This window comes from Thalassophryne amazonica, chromosome 14 (genome assembly GCF_902500255.1).
Source record: "Thalassophryne amazonica chromosome 14, fThaAma1.1, whole genome shotgun sequence".
NCBI classification, from domain to species: domain Eukaryota; kingdom Metazoa; phylum Chordata; class Actinopteri; order Batrachoidiformes; family Batrachoididae; genus Thalassophryne; species Thalassophryne amazonica.
This window is the reverse complement of record NC_047116.1, coordinates 5,987,975-6,001,548: the sequence shown is the minus strand read 5'-3', so window position 1 is coordinate 6,001,548 and position 13,574 is coordinate 5,987,975. Positions and strand designations below refer to the sequence as shown.

Genomic DNA, 13,574 nt, shown 5'->3' with positions numbered 1-13,574 from the left:
TGCTCTTTAGGGTTTTAGCGGGGGAAAATTAAGCGAAAAAAAGAATAAACGAAGCAATAGGTCGAAGCATTGCTTCAATCGCGAACCACTGCCTGGATTGGTTCACGGTTCAAAGCAAAGCCGTGCTGCAGAAAAGTTGATTACAGGCGCACATGACGTAAAATAAATATATATATAACATTAAACTGAAGCCAAGAGTAACGAGGCTGTTTGTTTTAAAAATGTAAGGAATAGAAAGTACAGATACTTGTGTGAAAATGTAATGAGTAGAAGTCAGAAGTTGACACCTCTGCAAGACTAGGATATTTTACTACACCTATACATATAATACTTGGCTTTGCTTTACCTTCTTTCCAAACAACTACAGTTCCCTTAACTTACTTAGTAAATGCCTTAAGAACATCCCAAACTGGAGTCTTTTATTATTTTAATTGTTTGTTTTCATTCACTGATTTAATTACTTATTTTCTAATATCATTTTACACTATAATTATGTAAGTAGTCCCTTCAGCTGCTCCCTTGTTTGCACTCGGGGTCGCCACAGAAAATTGGCACAGGTTTTACACCGGATGCCCTTCCTGACGCAATTCCACATTACATGGAGAAATGTGGCAGGGGTGGGATTTGAACTCAAAACCTTCTGCACTGAAACCAAGCGCATTAACCACTTGGCCACCACCCCTGCGCTTACACTATGATTATGAATGATCCTTTTATGAGTTTTAACGTACACTGACAATGACAGAAGTGTTTAAGTGTGCTGCAGAAACTTCCTTTATAGCGACTAGCTGAGGGTAGCTAAGCCATGCTAAAACCTGACCAGCCTTTATAGCGACTAGCTGAGGACAGCTAAGCCATGCTAAAACCTGACCAGCATTTATAGTGGCTAGCTGAGGGTAACTAAGCCATGCTAAAACCTGACCAGCCTTTATAGCGACTAGCTGAGGACAGCTAAGCCATGCTAAAACCTGACCAGCATTTATAGTGGCTAGCTGAGGGTAACTAAGCCATGCTAAAACCTGACCAGCCTTTATAGCGACTAGCTGAGGACAGCTAAGCCATGCTAAAACCTGACCAGCATTTATAGTGGCTAGCTGAGGGTAGCTAAGCCATGCTAAAACCTGACCAGCCTTTATAGCAACTAGCTGAGGGAAGCTAACTCATGCTGAACCTGACCAGCCTTTATAGCGACTAGCTGAAGGCAGCAAACTCATGCTAAAACCTGACCAGCCTTTATAGCGGCTAGCTGAGGACAGCTAAGCCATGCTAAAACCTGACTAGCATTTATAGCGGCTAGCTGAGGGTAGCTAAGCCATGCTAAAACCTGACCAGCCTTTATAGCAACTAGCTGAGGGAAGCTAACTCACGCTAAACCTGACCAGCCTTTATAGCGACTAGCTGAAGGCAGCAAACCCATGCTAAAACCTGACCAGCCTTTATAGTGGCTAGCTGAGGACAGCTAAGCCATGCTAAAACCTGACCAGCATTTATAGCAACTAGCTGAGGGAAGCTAACTCACGCTAAACCTGACCAGCCTTTATAGCGACTAGCTGAAGGCAGCAAACCCATGCTAAAACCTGACCAGCCTTTATAGTGGCTAGCTGAGGACAGCTAAGCCATGCTAAAACCTGACCAGCATTTATAGCAGCTAGCTGAGGGTAGCTAAGCCATGCTAAAACCTGACCAGCATTTATAGAGGCTAGCTGAGGGTAGCTAAGCCATGCTAAAACCTGACCAGCCTTTATAGCAACTAGCTGAGGGAAGCTAACTCACGCTAAACCTGACCAGCCTTTATAGCGACTAGCTGAAGGCAGCAAACCCATGCTAAAACCTGACCAGCCTTTATAGTGGCTAGCTGAGGACAGCTAAGCCATGCTAAAACCTGACCAGCATTTATAGCAGCTAGCTGAGGGTAGCTAAGCCATGCTAAAACCTGACCAGCATTTATAGCGGCTAGCTGAGGGTAGCTAAGCCATGCTAAAACCTGACCAGCCTTTATAGCAACTAGCTGAGGGAAGCTAACTTATGCTAAACCTGACCAGCCTTTATATCTGCTAGCTGAAGGTAGTTAACATGGTAATGCCTGGCCAACATTTATCACAGGTAGCTGAGGGTAGCTAACTCATGCTAAAGCCTGACCAGCATTTATTGCGACTAGCTGAGGGTAGCTAACTCATGCTAAAGCCTGACCAACATTTATATATGCTAGCTGAGGTTAGCAAACTCATGCTAAAGTGTCACCAGCCTTTATAGGGGATGGCTGAGGGTAGGTAACTCATGCTAAAGCCTCACTAGCCTTTATAGTGGCTAGGTAACTCAAGCTAATTCCTGACCAGGATTTATAATGGCTAGCTGAGGGTAGCCAACTCATGCTAAAGTCTCACCAGACTTTATAGCAGCTAGTTGAGGTTAGCTAACTTGTGCTAAAGCCTCACTAGCCTTTATAACAGCTAGCTGGGTGTAGGTATCTCATGCTAAAGCCTAAATCCACTCAGTGTTTAACAACCCTAAAACTTTATCATCTTTTAAACACATTGTTTTTGGAACAAAATGTAGCATCTCATGTTTGCCTGAAACTAAGGTCCAAAGAGCGTGCCAGTAGGCCGTATGTTTAACACCTTCCAGATGAAGATGCAGAACACTTCCACGCTGGAAGTGTCCGGCAGCGATCTGAGCGAGCTGGCTTATTTACTACCAGCTGACAAACACGTGCGCGGATCGATCCTGCAGGTCTCCCTTCCTCATTTTTCAGCCGGCTGCAGCCACAGCTTTGGGCAAAAGTGAAATCTGCAGGAATCAATCAGTGATCCATTCATTCATTTTTTTTCTTATTCATATTCAGGGCTGGAGAGCTGGAGGGTTTCCATGTTCGCGTAAAAAAAACAAAAACAAAATAACATCAAAACCCAAATGCACCCAAAAGGAACAATATAGCCAGTTTAAACCAGTGTTGACCAGTGAGCTGTGGAGCCATTAAAAGCTGCTCTAATCAATACTTTTGTATTAGCAATGGATCAATGACACATGGAAGGATTTCCTCCAAGAAAACAATCACCAGATCTGCAGATCCGTGGAGTGTTTTAGTCTTTTCAATTTGCAATAAAATCAAACTGCAAACTGTAAAACTTTATAAAATGAATGAAGTAGAAGGGCAGAGTGCAAAAATCCTGCCCTTAACTCCAACCTTTGATTTCTGATCACAGAACTTTGATCATGTTCCTGAGGTGTTATCCTTATCTTTGATCCTGTTCACTCCTTGATGAGCCTGATACTCAGTTTTTATTGTGCGTGGAACAAGACCAATAAATGAGTTAGCTGATAATATCGGCTGATATGAGCCTTTTATAAGCATATCAGTATCGGTGTTATTTTTGGCGATATGAAAATTTTTATTTTACACAATAAACAATGCAAAAAAAAAAAAGACACACACACACGTTTTGGCTGTTGGAAATTATTACATAATTTGACCAGCAGAGAGTGCTCTGACAGCATTGTTTAAAATGCTGTCAAGCATGGCTGGGACCCCCATTAGCCTTTGGTCACAATAGTTACAAAACACAGAGGCAAAGTGAGCAGCTGCTGCTCATGTTCAGTCGGCACTCAACATTTTCATCCTTGGCCCGAGACCCCCCCCCCCATCCCCCCTACACTAGAGTCCATTAAAACAGTTCACATATGGGTGAAGATTTAGAGAGTTGGACAGGTTAGCGATGGATTTAGGATCTGACTATAAATACTGCATGATGCGCCCTGTGGCGTCCTCATGGTCGATTCCCGGGCTGGATCATCTTTCTTGGCGGTCTCTCAATCGATAAATATAAATTAAGGCAAAACTCCCATAATGACATTTAGAACTGTTGTTGGAAGCCTCAAGTCCTAAAAACAACCTGAATTAGATTTTGAATTTGTAACATGTTTAATGTTGGTTCATGAGGTCCGTTGCCATGCAGGACCTAAGATAGTTCCATAATGTGGTGGATGTGGCGATTTGTGATGCCTGACCTAACATTTTTAGTTGATCTGGAGCCTCGCTCACCTTCCTTACAGGTGGGACCTCCGTAGGCTGACTGTGAGCAGTCGCAGGCGTAGCCGCTGCTCTTTTCGATACAGCGCCCTCTATTGTGGCACAGGCTGCTGGAACCGCTGCAGTAACCAGGGCAACCAGAGCTCACCCCTGGCGCCATCTTGGCCCTCTCCTCCAGGTTAAAGGTCACGCCGTTAATGACCAGAGTCCGAATGCAGCCGAGGAAGCCTCTCTGCCGGGACGCCGTTCCACCTGAAACACGACCGCCGTCAGTATCCTCAAATATTCACATCTCTGATGAGTCAGCAGATTATCCCGATCTGTCTGTCAACACCACGAGGAAGCGTGCGCCACAGACAATGTTCATGCTAATGTTAGTATTAGTGCTAACAGAGTTAGCTTACACAGAAGTCAGAACACATTTCCTATGCAGTGAGACACACACGTGCACGCGGGTTAACTGCTCTATGTGTTGTAGCTTGGAGCTAGGTCGGCTTAAGCTAACTGGTTTCCTTGTTGTAGCTTAGCAATAGTTGACTGAAAGTAACTGGTCTATGTAGTTTGATGGTAGTTTGGCTTCAGACAATAGGTCAGTGTGTTGTAGCTTGGAGCTAGTTTGGCTAAAGCTAACTGGTCTGGTAACGGGTGTGTCTGTCCGGGCTGTGGGAGTGACAATCGTACCTACAAACAGCTGACTGTTGAGTCGTAAGCGGAGGTGACCGTCCGCCGGCGCTTCCAGGAAGCGGACGGGCAGCTGGTCCACCTGTAGCGAGGCCTCCTTTGCGTTCCGCTCCGCCTTCACATAGTGCCACTGCCTGTCATTCAGGGGCAGGTGGGACTTCACGGCCAAGACCGCCGGCCCGTTACCCACGTCGAAGGATAAAGTGACCACGGCGGGAGCTGGGAGGTCACAAAGGGAAATAAATAAACGTCAGACAACATGTGGGTCAGATTGAATGTTTTTTTCTGTGCCACTCGATCATCAGGGGCTGATGTAACGTGATCCAATGCTGCTGGGGAGCGAGATGACCCGAGTGGATTTATGAGGGGGCTGTGCTGACAGCTCGTCAATATTTCACTGAGTCTGCAGGAACCTGCGGTGAAACATTACAGCTCCAAACATCCTGAGGAAAAGTCAGAGCCGCTGCTTCCTGAGAGACAGCTTCCAAGAGCGCAGCGTGCACGTAGAAAAAAAAAACAACTAGAAGCACTCGGAGAGTGCAATCCTCCGCCAAGGCCATGGGGTCACTGACGCCATAACATCTACACGCCGTGGAATCACTGAACCTCAAAAAGTCTAATGATGTTTGCTCAGTAGTAAAAAAAAGGTTCATCTGCTATGACTGGATAGCATGTATCCTTAGCGCTTGTCATCAGTTTACTGCAACTTGCACCTTTCCCAGAAGCTACTGTCATCTGAGCACTGATATTGATATTGCATGTGCTTATAGACAAAAACAAATAAGAGACAAAATTCAATTTATTATTCAACTAAACTGCAAATATATGATTTTTTAACATTTATGAAACACTTCTCTAAATAAATAACGGTAAATTCTGAAATAGAACTATATTTTAAGTGTTGCATCTGCTACACAAGGCCATAGGGTCACTGACCCTAAAGAGATTCCCTCCTTGGCACAGTGATCTATTCAACAATTCAGTGTTACAACCAAAACTATGATACATACACTTTTCTTTCCTTTATATTTGACATCCTTGACCATGAAAACATACCACTAGAACTTGGAATCACTTTTATGTCTTTAATAGTTCAAAAGTTATTGTATAAAAATGATTTTTCTGTAATGGCAGTTTTCTTCTGGATCTATCTCCATAACATCTGAAGCTACATCAAATCTGATGACACCTTACTGAATCAGTACAGATTCAGCTACAATTTGGTGTTAGTTGTGCATCTCTAGCTTCATTTATCACCTCACACTGACACATTTTCTATTTTCCCTATATTTTTGCATATTCTGGATCACCAGATCTGGAATCCAGATCCGATCATCACCAAACTTTGTTGTTTGATAGAACATTTGACTGTGTTACACCCTAATTTTTTTCAAGCCTTTCTGCCTTGTTTTTGTGGAGTTAGAAAGTAGAATGTCAAAATTCCTCCTATCCCGCAATGGTGAAGAATCCTTTAAAACATTCCTGGATCCGGATCGTGATCCAGATCACCACTAAAATTTAATCACTTGTTCCTCTTGTCATTTCCAACAACTCCACAAAATTTCATCAAAATCTGTTAAAAACATTTTGAGTTATCCTGCTGACAAACAGACAGACAAACAAACAAACAAACAAACTTGACCGAAAACATAACCTCCTTGGCAGACGTAAAAACTTTTATTGCAGGAATACTCAAAAAACTACAAGTGATTTCTACAAAACCTATTGAGAAGGTGGAAATACAAGTCAAGTCTGTTAAAATTCAGTGGGACCATGCGTCGCTGCATCCACAACATCATGGAACAGTCTTGGGTCCTGGATGACAACCACCCAGTGAGACAACCGATTCATCCCCACCTCTCAACAAATAACCATCTATCTGCTGCAGCTGGGTGAAACATGGACGGGTTCATGACCACCTTCAGCCGCTGAGGTCCTCAACACTGAAGTCCCTGTGTGCTGAATCGTGATCAGAGATAAAATGTCAACAGTGACGTTCCCTCACAATGCAATAAAAAAATCCTCATCAACTAAGTAAAAGTTACAGCGGTACCCAAAAGATCCTTCAAAGAGACCTGATACTAAACACATCCAGCCATCAACTTGGGTCACTGGTTAGGGTCAAAGTTTCACAACCATGTACACTCTAAAACATTGCAGCCTTATTTTGTTATGTCCACTTGTTACCTCTCTTTAACATAAAGAACTCTTACAAGTTTTGGATGTTGAACTTAGTTGATATATCATTTGGCTGAGAGTATCAGCTGATATGACCCTTTCACAAGCACATCAGTATCTTATTTCTGCTGATTAAAAAAAAAAAAAAAAACATTTTACAAAATGAACAACACAGAACAACACTTTGGCTGTTCAGAAATTGTGACATTATACAGTTTGTCCAGCAGAGGGTGTTCGGTGTTCTGATGGCATTGGTTACGATGCTGACAAGCACGGCGGGGACCCCATCACCCCTTGGTCTCATTAGCTACAACAGACAGAAGTAAAGCAACCTGCTGCCTTTCCTTTTCAATCAGAGTCCTGATGGATATTTTTTTACAGTGACAAGAGACAGGTGGAGACAAGCTGGGCTGCCACCTAGGCAGGGCCAAAATAGATGAGAGGTCTGTTTTATGCAAATGTTGAGCTGAGTCTAGGAAGTGACTGAAAGCCTGAAATACACATTGTTAAATATTGGGGTGGACTGACATAAAGAAGCAGAAACCTGGACATTATTAAAGTGTTATTAATCGATTAGAGGTGCTGAGGGTGTCGGCAGTGGAATGCGCTCTAACGGCTGCCCTCCTAGTGTTCTGCATGTTCCTCCTTCACTGGTTTCAGAAGATGTTTTCTTCTGTGACAAATATGTTGATATTCACAACAACACCTGTTTGTTTCTCCTGTGAAGATGAATTTGACTTTCCACCAATCAGCAACCTGGATGAATCCTCGCCACGTCACCTGTCTGGATTCATTACGGATGTGCACGCCGGTGTGCAGGGGTGCGTGAAATCATCCCGCGACAAGCCGCTGCTGTTCACTCGCACCAAGAGGACAACGTCACACTGCACAACAGCTGATTTTCCCTAAATTAAAGTGTTGTGATGAGCGCCGGCATTCTGCTGACACGCCTGTTTCAACGCCGGCTCTCAGACTCCAAACAGAACAAAAGTCCACGTTAACATCAGAATCATTAAACATTATTTATGAACACTGCAGCCATTAATCCTTATTTATTACATTTAGGGTCATTAAAAGTTCTTTATTAACATAGGAGCCATTAAGTGTTATTGGTCCGGAGGTGAGGTCGATACGTGTGCTGAGAGCACTGACGGGATGATGCAGGTCGATACCGTGAAGGTTACAACGTCACTTTGTCCGTTTGTGCTCTCAGAGCAAAAACCTGCACAGGAAGTATTTGTAAATGTCACCTCAGAGCCAAAACGACAAATTTGTGTTCACAGACACTTTTGGCAAATATGAACTGGAATCTGTTTGAAAGTCCGTGTGGGAAAAATGCACACAGCGTCCACAGGTGACGAGAGGCAATAATGGTACGGTATTTTCTGGAGAATGTTGTACGGTATAAATCCCACTGGAGTATAAATCACACCAGAATCTTGACAAGGAAGAATAAACCAAAATATAAATCACACCAGATTATAATTCACATCAGAATATTAATCCCACCAGATTACAAGAGTATAAATTCCACCTGTTAAAAAAATACATTTTGATGAGGAAGAAACACTCATATATTAGTTGCACCGGAGGATAAGTCGCCCCTTTTTTCTGTATTTTCAGCTCTTTAATTTGGAATTTTTTTTGTATTGCTATAGTGTGTTTTTTTGCCATTTATTCTTTTATTATTAATTTATTTTGCTTCGTGCTTTGCTTCCTGAGAACATCCAGTATAAATAGTCATTGTAATTATTAGAATTATCATTATAATAACAATGAATTACAAATAAATGATTTTTCGCTATACAAGTCGTACTGGACTATAAGTCACAGCTCCTCCCAAACCAGAAAAAAAAAATGCAATTTATACTCTGGAAAATACGGTAAGTCTTTTATTTGTTGTACGTGAGGATTATATGTCTGTTTGGACCTCCTCACTGCAAATGTGCTCGTACAAGTCGGCAGATTTATGAGCAGCTGGTTAGAGAGAGATCCAGATCAGTGTCCAGTAACTCACAGCTGAGCTCCACCCGGATGAAGTCCTGCAGGCCCAGGTTCTCCAGAAAGACTCCTGAAGGAGCACTGGTCTTGAAGTAGAAGGAGATATCAGAGGCAACATCTGCCTGCAGGGTGGGGAAGTGCAGGTAGGACGACTCCTGGTAGAAGGAGGCCGAGTTCCAGATGGACTCTGAAAAGAAGAAAAAAAGACTTTAAAGTGATTTAACAGGAACAGACGTCATTCTGGAGCCCATCTTAATAAAAAATAAAGTTCCACATATCCAGGGTGATGTTTACCACCTTTGCCCCGCCCATAGCGATTGATTTAAAGCATTTAAAGATGGAAGCAACCATGGTTCAAACACATGGGTTAGTTCTGAGTGCATCAATCAAAGTGGATCAATATTTCTGATCACATCGGTAACACTGTTTGCAGTTAAACACAACTATCGCATTTTGTTTTTGCTTGAGGAAAAAAACAGCGGATACCTGTCATTGCTCCTTATTTCAGTGTCCACTCCCCTCCAGAGGAAAACTAAACAACACCCTCACGGCGCCTTTCAGGTACAGGACTATAAACCCTGGATGACAAAGTCCAGACACTCCTCTGGTCAGCTGATAGAGCCCAGTACAGCAGCATTCGATCCAACCCAAAGAGAGGCATCAAAGATGCTGAGGAGGCCCAGAACAGAAGGCCTGAGGGCTCTCTAAAAGACTGACCCCCGGTGGGTGTAATAGGAAGTACAGTACATCACAAACTACAAGGACAAGAACCCTCATGTGAAGGATGAATTGAGCTGTTTCTTTGCTCATTTTGGTGTAAAAAGTCCATAAAAACACTAGCTCCATCACCCACACACTCCCTCTACAGGAACATCATGCACAGGTCACTCACTGAACCTGAGGAAAGCTGCTGGGCCTGATGGAGTACCTGGGAAAGTACTTAAAGCGTGTGCTGACCAGCCATCAGGAGCCTTCACTAAGATCTTTAAGCTTTCCAGAAAACAAGCCATCAATCTACCCAGCCTAAAGTCAGCCACCATTAGCCCGGTGTCCTGAAAGCCAGCCACAGACGGCCTTAATCAACCAGTCCCACTCACACCAATATTCATGAAGGGGTTTGAAAGACTTATGGCACATCAAAATCAACCACCCGTCCACCTTCAGCGTACATTCTCAGAGCTAATTGGTCCATGGAAGACACATCACCACCGCCATCCCACTGCGCTGAGTCATTTAGAACACCAGGGGAGCTACACGAGTACAGCTGAGCATTCATCACATCACTCCACACATACAACTGGCAAACTGATTGTGGCCTCTCCTGTTCCATCTGGACTTGGATGAAGGTATTCCTCACAAACCACCCACAAACTGTCAAACATGACCCCCGTCTCTCACCTCCAGTTCTCCCTCCTGACACTCTACACCCAGTCCACCTGTGACTGTATTTCACCCCATCCCACCAGCAACAACGTGGGTGATATGAGTATGACATCACAGTATTCCTAGTTTTATACTATGTTACCCCTTTGAAATAGCAGATTTGAAAACGAAATAGCTCCAGGTTAAACTTTTGCTCAAAAAAAAAAAGTTAAAATCTGGGTTTTATGTCTTTAAAATATCTGTGGTGTGTTAATTAGTGATTAAAACTTAAACAGCACAAAAAAATCTGCTGGTTCAGTTTAAGCCTTTGCATATGTATGGCATTGTCTGAGCGTGCCATTTTTTTGGGTACGGCATTATCTGAGCGCACCATTATCTGGGCACGGCTTTATCTTGGCATGGCATTATCTGGGCACAGCTTTATCGTAGCGTGGCATTATCTGGGCACGGCATTATCAGAGTGCACCATTATCTGGGCACGGCGTTATCAGAGTGCGCCATTATCTGGGCACAGCATTATCAGAGAGTACCATTATGTGGGTGCGGCTTTGTCTGAGTGAGGCATTATCTGGGCACAGCATTATTGGAGCGCACCATTATCTGGGAACGCTTTATCGGGGTGCGGCATTATCTGGGCACAGCATTATCTGGGCGATGTATTATCTGGGCACGGCATTATCGGAGTGCGCCATTATCTGGGCACGGCATTATCGGAGCGCGTCATTATCTGGGCACGGCATTATCGGAGCGCGCCATTATCTGGGCACGGCATTATTGGAGCGCGCCATTATCTGGGCACGGCATTATCTGAGTGCACCATTATCTGGGCACGGCGTTATTGGAATGCGCCATTATCTGGGCACGGCGTTATCGAAGCGTACCATTATCTGGGCACGGCATTATCGGAGCATATCATTATCTGGGTGCGGCTTTGTCTGAGCGTGGCATTATCTGGGCACAGCATTATCTGGGTGATGCATTATCTGGGCACGGTATTATCGGAGTGCGCCATTATCTGGGCATGGCATTATCGGAGTGCGCCATTATCTGGGCACGGCATTATCGGAGCGCGCCATTATCTGGGCACGGCATTATCTGAGCGCGCCATTATCTGGGCACGGCATTATCGAAGCGTGCCATTATCTGGGCACGGCATTATTGGAGGTGACATTATCTGGGCACGGCATTATTGGAGCATATCATTATCTGGGTGCGGCTTTGTCTGAGCACAGCATTATCTGGGCACAGCATTATCGGAGCGCACCATTATCTGGGAATGGCTTTATTGGGGCTTGACATTATCTGAGTGCGCCATTATCTGGGCACAGCATTATCGGAGCACGCCATTATCTGGGCATATCGGAGCGCACCATTATCTGGGCATGGCATTATCTGAGTGTGCCATTATCTGGGCACGGCATTATCTGAGCGCGCCATTATCTGGGCACGGCGTTATCGAGGCGTGCCATTATCAGAGCATATCATTATCTGGACACGGCTTTGTCTGAGCGTGGCATTATCTGGGCACAGTATTATCGGAGTGCACCATTATCTGGGCATGCCATTATCTGGGCACAGCATTATTGGAGCGCATCATTATCTGGGCACGGCGTTATCGGAGCGTGCCATTATCTGGGCACGGCATTATCGGAGCGTATCATTATCTGGGCACGGCTTTGTCTGAGCGCGGCATTATCTGGGCACGGCGTTATCGGAGCGTATCATCATCTGACCATGGCTTTATTGGAGTTCAGCATTATCTGAGCGCGGCATTATCGACGTGCGCCATTATCTGGGCACGGCTTTATCGGAGCACACCATTATCTGGGCACAGCATTATCAGAGTGCGCCATTATCTGGGCACGCATTATCGGAGTGAGCCATTATCTGGGTACGGCATTATCTGAGCGCGCCATTATCTGGGCACGCAATATCGGAGTGAGCCATTATCTGGGTACGGCATTATCTGAGCGCGCCATTATCTGGGCACGGCTTTATCTGAGTGCGCCATTATCTGGGCACAGCATTATCTGGGCGCACCACTATCTGTGCATGGCATTATTGGAGCGTGGTATATTAGTTTCCCAGCAGGAGACAGGAGAGCTCATCAGATGGTCATCAGCACCACACATGGAAACAATCTGCTGCCCTCTGGCTTTGCTGAGACAGCAGGAGCTGGAGAAGTCTTTCCAGAGAGGTCAAAGATATACTTAAGGACTCTTCACATCCTGGACACCAGCTGTTTGACCTGTTGTCCTCTGGCAGGCGCTACAGGACCATTATAGCTCCAACCACCAAACACAGACAATAAGCTCACTTGACTCCAACAAGCACTGAATGACCCTTTACGTGGAACATGATGAATGGCTTTCTACAGTAAGATCGACTGCACGGTGTATCCAGAAAGTGTTCACAGCGCTTCACTTTTCTCACATTTTGTTGTAAATGAAAATGAATTCAATTTTTTTTTTCCCTCAAAATTTTATTCCCAACACCCCATAAGGACAACATGAAAAAAGTATTTTAAAATGTATTCGATTTCAATTTTTTTCTAATTTATTAAAAATAAATAAGAAATCAAATGTACATAAGTATTGACAGACCCCTAAGCTGCAGTCAGTGCCCGCTGGACACACGGGGAGCCAACACCCAAGGAACACCAGGCAAAGTGTTGTGATGACCGTGGGGGAGAACCCACACAGCAAGAGGACAAGCAACCCAAGGATCAGCACCCCACACTGCAAGAAGCAGCCTCAGAGAGACCACGTGAAGGGCCACACCCGTACTGTGAACGAAGACATGACACTGACCCTCCTCCTTGACCACTGACAGGGCTCCCTGAGGCCAGAGCTGCACTGCCAGAGCCAACAAGTAGGCAGCCCGCGGTCACTGGCACCAGGCGCCTGCTGGCCCCATGCATGCCAGCCCTCATCCCCTGGAGATTATGAGGCAGCAGAACCATCCAGCAAAACCCTATCAAGAGCCAACGCAGAGATCCTGAAGGCATCATGAGTAAGATCAGAGACCCAACCCAAACAAAGGCCCAGGCCCCAGGAGAGGATTTTGGCATGTTTATTTTTCATTTCAGAGTAACTTCATGCTAATTTATGAAGACTTGCATGTGGAAAACAAGACGTCAGTGGCCTGACTGCATTTTCATTTCCTCGTTTGTCTTTGATTAACTTTAATGAGCCAATTTAAATTATACCTTTAGTTGTAGCAGAGGATCAGTGTGAGGCAAAAGATGACAGTATTCCAACATCTACATCAATTAAATAATCAAATATTTCAGAAGCCGAAGACA

The 13,574-nt window shown here is 44.6% G+C and overlaps 1 protein-coding gene across 1 annotated transcript in view; it reads right to left on the bottom strand.

The window, feature by feature from the left end:
• cntnap5a (contactin associated protein family member 5a) overlaps window positions 1-13,574 on the bottom strand; it is a 267,130-nt gene that overhangs the window by 29,625 nt on the left and 223,931 nt on the right. The window contains exons 16-18 of the mRNA XM_034186315.1: window positions 8,904-9,074; window positions 4,709-4,927; window positions 4,040-4,279 (exon numbers count right to left, since the gene is read on the bottom strand). Coding sequence (XP_034042206.1) covers window positions 4,040-4,279; window positions 4,709-4,927; window positions 8,904-9,074 — 630 coding nt within the window. The remainder of the gene's footprint in view (window positions 1-4,039; window positions 4,280-4,708; window positions 4,928-8,903; window positions 9,075-13,574) is intronic.